The sequence below is a fragment of the Pundamilia nyererei genome, unplaced genomic scaffold, assembly GCF_000239375.1.
Source record: "Pundamilia nyererei isolate P.nyererei 1_Seehausen unplaced genomic scaffold, PunNye1.0 scaffold00649, whole genome shotgun sequence".
Taxonomy (NCBI): domain Eukaryota; kingdom Metazoa; phylum Chordata; class Actinopteri; order Cichliformes; family Cichlidae; genus Pundamilia; species Pundamilia nyererei.
In genome coordinates this window covers 1-9,033 of record NW_005188050.1, presented here as the reverse complement: position 1 = coordinate 9,033, position 9,033 = coordinate 1, and the positions used below count along the sequence as shown (strand labels likewise).

Here is a 9,033-nt window from a genome sequence, read left to right as displayed (position 1 = left end):
CAAAACAGCCACAAACATCAGACATGCTAACACTGTAACATTATTGGATGGAGCCCACTGAGACTGAACCACCATCATGAGTCTGACCTCTGACCTTTGACCTGTATCTACAGCACTGACCTCTGACTTTCAGCTTCACTTGTTTCTTCAGCAGGATGTCTCCCTCCCTGGTGTAGGCGGTGCAGGTGTACCCGGAGTTGTCTCCATCTGTGGGGTGTTTCAGGGTCAGACTGAGGTCTCCAGGTTCCAGTAAGTTTCTCTTCATCTTCGTTCGGTTCTTGTATTTATCGTCCTGTTCTTCAGGCTGGTCAGAGCCGTTCTCATACATGTGGACCTTCCTGTTGTTTGCATCCTTCCACTCCACTTTAGCATCTTTAGGCAGCCAAACTGTGGTTTTGCAGATCAGTTGGACAGACTCCACCTCTGAATTCACCCCCACCTTATAAACTGAGAGGACAACAAAGCACAACATGAGCTGTAGTGAAGGTTAGTAATGGTCTTCTTATGACCTGTTACAGAGGACTTATTCCTGTGCTTGTCCTGTTAGACCTCAGTGTAGACCACAACAGTTTACTACAAACACACCAGAGTTATTAAAGGAAATTTACTGCAGTGGTTTGAATCACATCTGATAGATTCCAGTTTGTTCATGTAAATGAGGAGTTTCCTTCACAAACAAAAATTATTCATAGATGTGTATAATTGCTCTCCAAATGATACACATTCGATTTTCATGATTAATACCTGTCATATCATTTACAGGCACGTTTTAAAGACACAAGGCCTGGATCAACTCTAATTTACTGCTTCTAAATTCATCACATTGATCCAGGACTTGTACATAACCAGCTGGTGGCCTGTAATGTCTTTCAGATAGGCTAACACCAGTCGTTCGAAGGATTTCATGACCACAGACGTCAAGGCGACAGGTCTGTAGTCATTCAGTCCTGTGATGGTGGGTTTCTTGGGAACAGGGATGATGGTGGAGCGTTTGAAGCAGGAGGGAACTTCACACAGCTCCAGGGATCTGTTGAAGATGCGAATAAAGATGGTAGCCAGCTGTTCAGCACAGGTTTTGAGGCAGGAGGGTGAGACGCTGTCTGGTCCGGGGGCTTTCCTGGGCTTCTGTTTCTGGAATAGTCGGCTCACATCCTGAGTGTGTATTCTGAGTTTCAGGGAGGAGGAAAGGGGGGTGAGAGGTGTGGCGGAGGTCGTTGAGTCTGGATTGGAGAGGGTGGTGGTGGTCCTTGAGTCAATAATAAAATTGAAGCAGTGTCTAAGTGGCCCCAGCCTAACCATGTCTCTGAGTTGCGTTCATTCTTAGGCTTTGCAAGCTACTATCGTCATTTTGTTGAGGGATTCGCAAAATTGGCCGCCCCCCTACATCACCTAGTTGCTGAGCTGACTGGTACCAAGTCCAGGAAACCTGCCATACAGGTTTTATCTGCAGCATGGACAGATGAATGTGAGAAGAGCTTTGAAGGGCTTAAACAGAGGTTGGTGTCTGCTCCAGTTTTGGCTAATGCAAATTTTTCTCTGCCGTTTATCTTAGAGGTGGATGCTAGCTATCAGGGCCTAGATGCAGTGCTCTCCCAAGAACAGGCAGGGAAGATCCGACCTATAGCATATGCCAGCCGTGGCCTTCGTCCTACAGAGCGTAATATGGAAAGCTATAGCTCTATGAATTTGGAGTTTCTGGCCTTGAAGTGGGCCATGACTAAAAAGTTCAGAGATTATCTGTTGGGGCAGAAGTATATACAGATAATAATCCCCTCAGTCATTTGTCCACAGCCAAGCTGGGCGCTACAGAACAGCGCTGGGCTGCACAGCTTGCTGCCTTTGATTTCACCATCAAGCATCGACCTGGTCGAAGTAATAAGAATGCAGATGCTCTCTCACGGCAAAATCCCGCTGAAGTTACTTCAGTTAATGAACTAGGCATAGTCTCTGGTACCCCTCTGCCTGCCCCTTTGCAACAGGTTTTTGGTGTGAAAACACTAAATGAGGCTGTTCAAGCCACTATCTTAGTCTTTCCAGGACATGCGCCGTCTGACCTTTGTGTTTTGCAGGAGGCTGACCCTGTTATTCAGGGGTTTCTGAGATTACGGAGAAGGGGGCCTGATGCAACTGAACGTGGCCAAACCTCGAGGGAAGTCCTCGAATTGGTCAGGCAATGGCGTAGGTTAGTGGAGCAGGGTGGTGTGTTATATCGCAAGGTCTCTCATCCTAGGGGAGAAGAGATGGTGCAGGTGCTATTGCCCAAGTCACTGCAGGGTCAGGTTTTGCATCAGTTGCACCAGGAGCACAGACACCAGGGTGTAAAGAGAACCATAGACCTGGTTTCTCAGCGGTGTTACTGGCCGGGGATGTACCATGACATCCAACAGTGGTGCCAGGAGTGTGAGTGATGCCAACTAGCTAATGATGTTCAAATCTATCCTAACGCTTACATGGGCCATTTGCTTGCATCCCGACCAAATCAGATCCTTGCAGTTGACTTTACTGTATTGGAGCCGTCACGTAATGGGGTTGAAAATGTTCTTGTTATGACAGATGTGTTCTCAAATATATACCCAGGCCATCCCAACCCATGATCAACGGGCATCGACAGTGGCAGAAGTGTTGGTGAAGGAGTGGTTCTGCAGATTTGGCGTGCCAGGGCGTATCCATTCCGATCAAGGTAGAAACTTTGAGAGTAATCTGGTTGAGCAGCTTTGCCAAATATATGGTATTGAGAAGAGTCGCACTACCCCTTACCATCCAGCCGGTAATGGTCAAAGTGAGCGGTTTAATCGCACTTTACACAATTTGCTGTGCACCCTCCCCACCTCTCGGAAAAGGGACTGGGCTTATTATATGCCACAAGTGATCTTTGCATATAACACCACAGTACATCAGTCTACAGGCGAGTCACCATTTGCTCTGATGTTTGGCCAAGATCCCCAGTTACCCGTTGACTTTTTGTTGGGTAGGATTCAGGAGCCTGTAGCTGGTAGCACCCATGACTGGGTTGTAGAGCACCAGACTCAACTACATCATACATTTGAACTTGCTAATAAACGCTTGGGGGCTGCAGCTAATTGGCGCAAGATACGTCACGACCAGCATGTGAGGGATGCTCCCCTGCATGAAGGTCAGTTGGTTTACCTTAAGGAGGTTGGGTTTAGAGGCCATCATAAAATTCAGGATGTTTGGAGTTTGGTGGTGTATAAAGTGCTTAAGGCCCCTGACCAAAAAGGGTCCGTGTACACTATTGCTCCGGTAGATAACCTGAGTCACGTGAAACATGTCCACCGTTCACTACTAAAGAATAAGGTGGAAGGTGTGACCACCTGCCCTCCCAGTGCTCTGATCCAAACATTAGAAACTGCCCTTGTAGAAGAACTGATGCAAGGTGGCGAGTGGTTTTTATTGGTCTCTGAACCTACTCCAGCCCCAAACAGTTGCCAACCAAGACCAGAGAATACTAGCCCTCGTAGACCAGACGAGCTAGAACCCTCAACGTCCCCCATGTTGTCGGCTTGCACTGAGGCAAAGCTAGCGGTGCGCCCTCTCGGTCGGTGACAGAGACTTGCTTGCTTATCATGGTGATAGAGGAAAGAGGAAGATCACTGACAAATGGGAATCCAGTTTTTAAGGTGGTATCTGTGAAACCTGACATCAACGTATACCACATTAGAGACCCTATGACACTGAGGGAAAAGGTTGTTCATTGAAACCTACTACTTCCTGTGAGTTTCCTTCCTGCAGGAAATGAATGCTTACCATTGTCAACTTGTCCCTCAGTTGCGGATAGTGGACAAGGTGAACCAGAACTTCCAGGCAATCTGCAGGACGTAGGGACAAAGAAGGCTCACTGGCTCATGCAGATGGACCAAGCGAGTGATAGGGAGTCTGCCGTTGGTCAAACTGGTTGTTCTCTTGGTGCGGCATTGAGCGTCCCAACCTCTGAGGCAGAATCGACTGTGGCTCCACATGCTGTGTGTGATGTGTTGGCTTCCCAATATAATTTGTATAATTTTACCACTATATGATCACACTGCAAGTGTAAATGTAATCCTCAGAGTATTGGAGGATTCCTGTGAGGTTGACTGGTCACGACAATAAACGAAAGCATTCTAACTTGTTGCCTTTTTGTTGTGAATGCAGACCAGAGAAGACACTACACAGAGGTCACACTTGTCATTTAGACAGCTGTTAGCACATGATTCTCCTTATGGGGACCTGATACGTTTAATATGCTGCTGAGAATATAGCCCAGAAGAAGCGTATAGTATAGCTTTTATTTTGGAAAGAGACATTTCTCTGTAATAAACTCTCTTTACCAAAGATGAGTGATTTCTCAATCAGATAGATTTTTTTTATTACTTTGTTGTTTCAGCAACATTAAATTTAAAAACGGTACTTTTGAGTTAAAATATATATTTATGATTTTAATAAATGACAAATTAAAAAGTCATGAACATTTTTTTTTAATCGAAAAAATATCGAACCGTGACACCAAAGTATCGAACCGAACCGAACCGTGAATTTTGTGTATCGTTGCACCCCTAATATATATGTGTAATATATATGTGTCCTTAGTGTTGGAACAGAATTGGGAGAAAAAACTTTTGAATAAGTTGCCTCTGGAAAAATCTACAGAAGGAGTTTAAAGTTAAAGAAGTGAGAGAATGGCTCAATTTGATCAGTGTGAATTTTGTCATTGTTGATTTTATAATGACCTGTTATTTTATAAGATTCTTGATTCATGTTTGTGTTGTGTTGTGGTTTTGTTTTTTTGTGTTGTGTTTTTGTTGTTTTATAGGATTTGTGAATTCATGATTCATGTTTGTGTTCACTTGTCTGTGTGGAAAATTGTGTTTGCTTCTTTATTTGTCACACATTGTATTTGTTGTAACTTATACATGACTCTGCTGGTCTTTCTTGTAAAACGGACTTTAATCTCAGTGAGGTATTTACGTGGGCAAATAAAGTACATGTGCAGCCTCTGAGTCAGATCAATGCAGTGAAGCACACACACTGTTTAGTAAAGTCATGTTGTGGAGCTGTTTCACTGATCAATGACTGAGTCTGAAGGAGGTTTTCTGACTTCTGGAATAAACCTGGAAGTTTCTCTTCAGCTCTCTGTATCAGCTGTTTGTAACTCTCAACTCTTTCAGCTTCTGGAACAAGTTTGTGTGAGCCGCAGTCAAGGAGCCACCAGAGGACACCTGCTGACCATCGGCATTATGGGTAGTGTAGCAGGAGACACTCACCTGACATGAAATACTGACGGAAATAATATATGAGACCTCCAAAAACCGCAAGAAGAACCAGGAGAACCAGGAGAATCAGGAGAGCTGTGGCCCAGGATGGAAACTGTTCTGTGGAAAAAAACACAAACAACATGTCCTTTGAACTCTGATCTCAATGTCCTGCACTGTATCATGGTTTTTATCTCCATGTCTGACCTTTGACCTGCAGCACTACTTTCTGTCTCAGGATGTCTTTGTCCCTGTAGATGATGCAGATGTATTCTCCACTGTCTCTCTCTGTGGGGTATTTCAGGGTCAGACTGAGGTCTCCAGTTCTCAGCAAGTCTTTGTTCATCTTTGTGCGACCACAGTAATGGTCGTCCTGCTTCTTAAGGTGGTCACTTCCATTTGAATATCCATGGACTATCATGATTTCTCTGTCAAATCTTGTCCACTCCACTGTGGTGTCCTCAGGCAGGTCAGGTGTTGTTTTGCATTGCAGGATGACAGACTCTGATCCTACAACGACCTCCTCTTTCAGTTCTTGGTCTGAGAGGACAGTAAACCAAATTATAAAAATTGCATCTGGAAAGTATTCCCAGTGTTTTATTTGTTCCACATTTTGTTATTCCAACATGGATTAGATTGAGTTTCACCTCACATTTCTACACACACAATACCGGGGGATTCCCATGATGCATTGAGTTTTTCCTTTCCAGTCACCTTCCTCACTCACTATGTGTTAATAGACCTCTCTGCATTGAATCATATCTGTTATTAACCTCTGCCTCTCTTTCACATCATGTCTTTATCCTGTCTTCCTTCTCTCACCACAACCGGTCGCAGCAGATGGCCCCGCCCCTCCCTGAGCCTGGTTCTGCCAGAGGTTTCTTCCTGTTAAAAGGGAGTTTTTCCTTCCCACTGTCGCCAAAGTGCTTGCTCATAGGGGGGTCATATGATTGTTGGGTTTTTTTCTTTGTATGTATTATTGTACGATCTGCTGTACAATATAAAGCGCCTTGAGGCGACTGTTGTTGTGGTTTGGTGCTGTATGAATAAAATTGAATTGAATTTAACAATACCCCGCAATGACAGGCTACTGTTTAAATGATTGCAAATGTATTAAAAAAAAAAGAGAGAATAACATGTAATCACAAACTTTGCTCAGTGCTTTGTTGAAGCAACTTTGGCAGCAATTACAGCCTTCAGTCTTTCTCAGTATGATGCTGCAAGCTTGGCACCTATTTTTAGGCATTTTCTTTATTCTTCTTTGCTGACCCTCTCAAGCACCATCAGGTTGGATGGGGAGTGTCAGTGCAAAGGCATTGTCTAATCTCTCCAGAGATGTTTGATTGGGTTCTTGTCTGGGCTCTGGCTGGACCACTCAAGAACAAAGACAACAAAGTGGTGCCGAAGCCCTCCTATGTTATCTTGTCTCTATGTTTAGGATCGTTTTCCTGTTGGAAGATAAACCTTCAGCCAGTCCAAGGTACAGAGCACTCTGGAGGAGGTTGTCATCAAGGAGTTCTCCACACATTGGTGCATTCAGGAAATCTTTTAGTTCTTCCACTGTAAAATGTCCCACAACATGATGCTGTTTTTTCCAGACATGACACTTGGCATTCAGGCCAAAGAGTTTAATAGTGGTTTCATCAGACCAGAGAATTTTCTTTTTCATGATCTGAGATACTTCAGGGGCTTTTTGGCAAACTCGATTCAGTGCATACTGTCTCAGAGGTCTGCAGACAATTCCTTGAACTTCAAGGCTCGATTTGTGTTCTGACATGTACTGTCAACTGATGGACCTTATGTGTGCCTTTCCAAATCATGTCCAATCAACTGCATCTATCACAAGTGGACTCCAATCAACAAACATCTGGCAGATTATCAGAGGGAACAAGATTCAACTGAGATTAAATTTTAGTGTCCCAGAAAAGGCTGTGAGTACTTTTGTACATCTGTTAATTTTAGCTTAAATTAAAAAAATAAAAAATAAAAAAAATAAATTTGGCTTAAATTTTAAAAAAAGTTTAAGCCAATTTTTTTCCATATTCATTATGGGGGTATTGTGCAGGAAGAATTTGGAGATGAAAAGCTGATTCCATCCATTTTGGAATAAGACTGTTACATAACAAAATGTGGAAAAAAGGAAGGGCTGAGAGTATTTTCCAGATGTTCTGTAACTAAAGAAGCAGATTCAGTCACACTAATTTTAATCATAGAATCGACCTGATCTGAGATCTGAGCATCTGTGTTACTGACCTCTGACTCTGCTGCCAGTAAAAATAAATATCAATAATCAAATCATTAAAATCTCTATTCTGCATGAAAAATATCAGGAAAGCTTGTGAGCCAAAACTGTGCCAGGTCTTCACAGTACTACTGTTAGTTATCACACATAAGTAAGAGACCATGTGGGGTTATTGTCTGTCCCTATTAGGCAGGCAAGCTGCTGGTTATCCTGCACATGTAAGAATTTCTGGATCAAATCATCCTGATTTAGAAGATACACCACAAATTGTACCAATAAGATTCTATTTTCTTCTTCTTTGGTGTTCATGTTTTTATTTTTCCAGTGTGGTTGCATCTAGAAAACTTTACCACTATTTTATCAGATTTCAGTACTAGAAAAATCTTTTATGTTACTCTTTAGTTTGACCTCTGACCTTCATAATCACAGGTGTTGGGTTTTGTACCTTTGACGTGCAGCTGTATGTCTGCCAGTTTCCGTTCCCCTCTTTCATTTCCGATGGAGCAGGTGTAGATGCTGCTATCAGTGGCTTCGGGGTTTCTCAGAGTGAGGCTGAAGTCTGAAGTGTCCAGAGCATCATCCCTCATTGATGTGCGCCCCCTGTAATGCTGGTTTTGCCCTTTAAGATCATCCGTTTCCTCTCGTCGTAGGTGGACAGATTTGGGGGTGAGATCATTGCGAGTCCACAGCACTGTGGGGTTTTCAGGTATAAAACCTGAGTACTCGCAAGGCAACAGGACAGATTTTGCCCCCTCATACACCTCCACCACCGGAGCCAGGGCATGCTGGGAAACTGGAAGGAGACACAAGCACACACAACAAAAACACTTCTTATGTGTATGCAGTAGATTTTGTCCTTGGGTTGATATAAAGTGGTTTCAGAAAGTTGCAGAATATGTAACGTCACTCTCAGCCATGTTTTATAAAAAGTATTCAAACATGGATTCTTCCTGTCCAACAAACACTGAAAGGACATCAAAGATGTTAAAGAAAACTGATGGATGACTGAACAAGACTGAGGTGAAAGGAGGAAACCATCTCTTATTTTCTTGTATCTGTGTTCATTTCTTATTGAAAATGAACACAGATACAAGCAGATCTGAGCTCAGACGCCTTCCTGTAATGAGACAGCAGGGCTAACAACGACACCACAGTCCATCAATTTGTAACAAATAACCTCACCATGCAACAACATCAAATGAGGCAGAAACACAACCACACAGAAAACAAACAGTTTATTAGTAAACAGACATCCCAGTGTTACAACACATAAAAGTGTCACCACTGACAATGTTACACACAACTGGCAACACAACCAATTTTCATCTGTATCATTGGACAAGTTTTTTTCTTTTTTTTTGCCACAGTCGTTAACCTTGTCAAACGTCACTACTCTCTGGCAGGTTTGTGGTTCTATCAGTAAGAAACAGACGTCTGGAACACACAGATAGTTCGTCTTAAACAGATATGAACTCAGCTGTAACCCTGTGAGCGCCCTGCATGAAGTCCCAGAGGGGGTTATAAGGAATAAAGTCAAGTAGAGTC

At 43.3% G+C, this 9,033-nt stretch overlaps 1 protein-coding gene across 1 annotated transcript; it reads right to left on the bottom strand.

Annotated features, from left to right (window-relative positions):
* Positions 1-40: 40 nt before the first annotated feature.
* On the bottom strand, positions 41-8,294 carry LOC102198334 (uncharacterized). Its single transcript, XM_005754775.1, has 4 exons — positions 7,934-8,294; positions 5,454-5,786; positions 5,259-5,366; positions 41-447 (listed from the first exon to the last, which is right to left on the bottom strand). Exons 1-4 carry the CDS (start codon positions 8,073-8,075, stop codon positions 41-43), a joined length of 990 nt encoding a protein of 329 aa, XP_005754832.1. The 5' UTR covers positions 8,076-8,294.
* Positions 8,295-9,033: the final 739 nt, after the last annotated feature.

Coding starts and splice junctions, on each gene's coding strand:
- LOC102198334 (XM_005754775.1), bottom strand. CDS start 8,075: ATGAGGGATGATGCTCTGGACACTTCAGACTTCAGCCTCACTCTGAGA. Junction 5,367..5,453: donor AGTAGTGCTGCAGGTCAAAG/GTCAGACATGGA, acceptor TTTTTTCCACAG/AACAGTTTCCATCCTGGGCC. Junction 448..5,258: donor CCGTCAGTATTTCATGTCAG/GTGAGTGTCTCC, acceptor TTGTCCTCTCAG/TTTATAAGGTGGGGGTGAAT.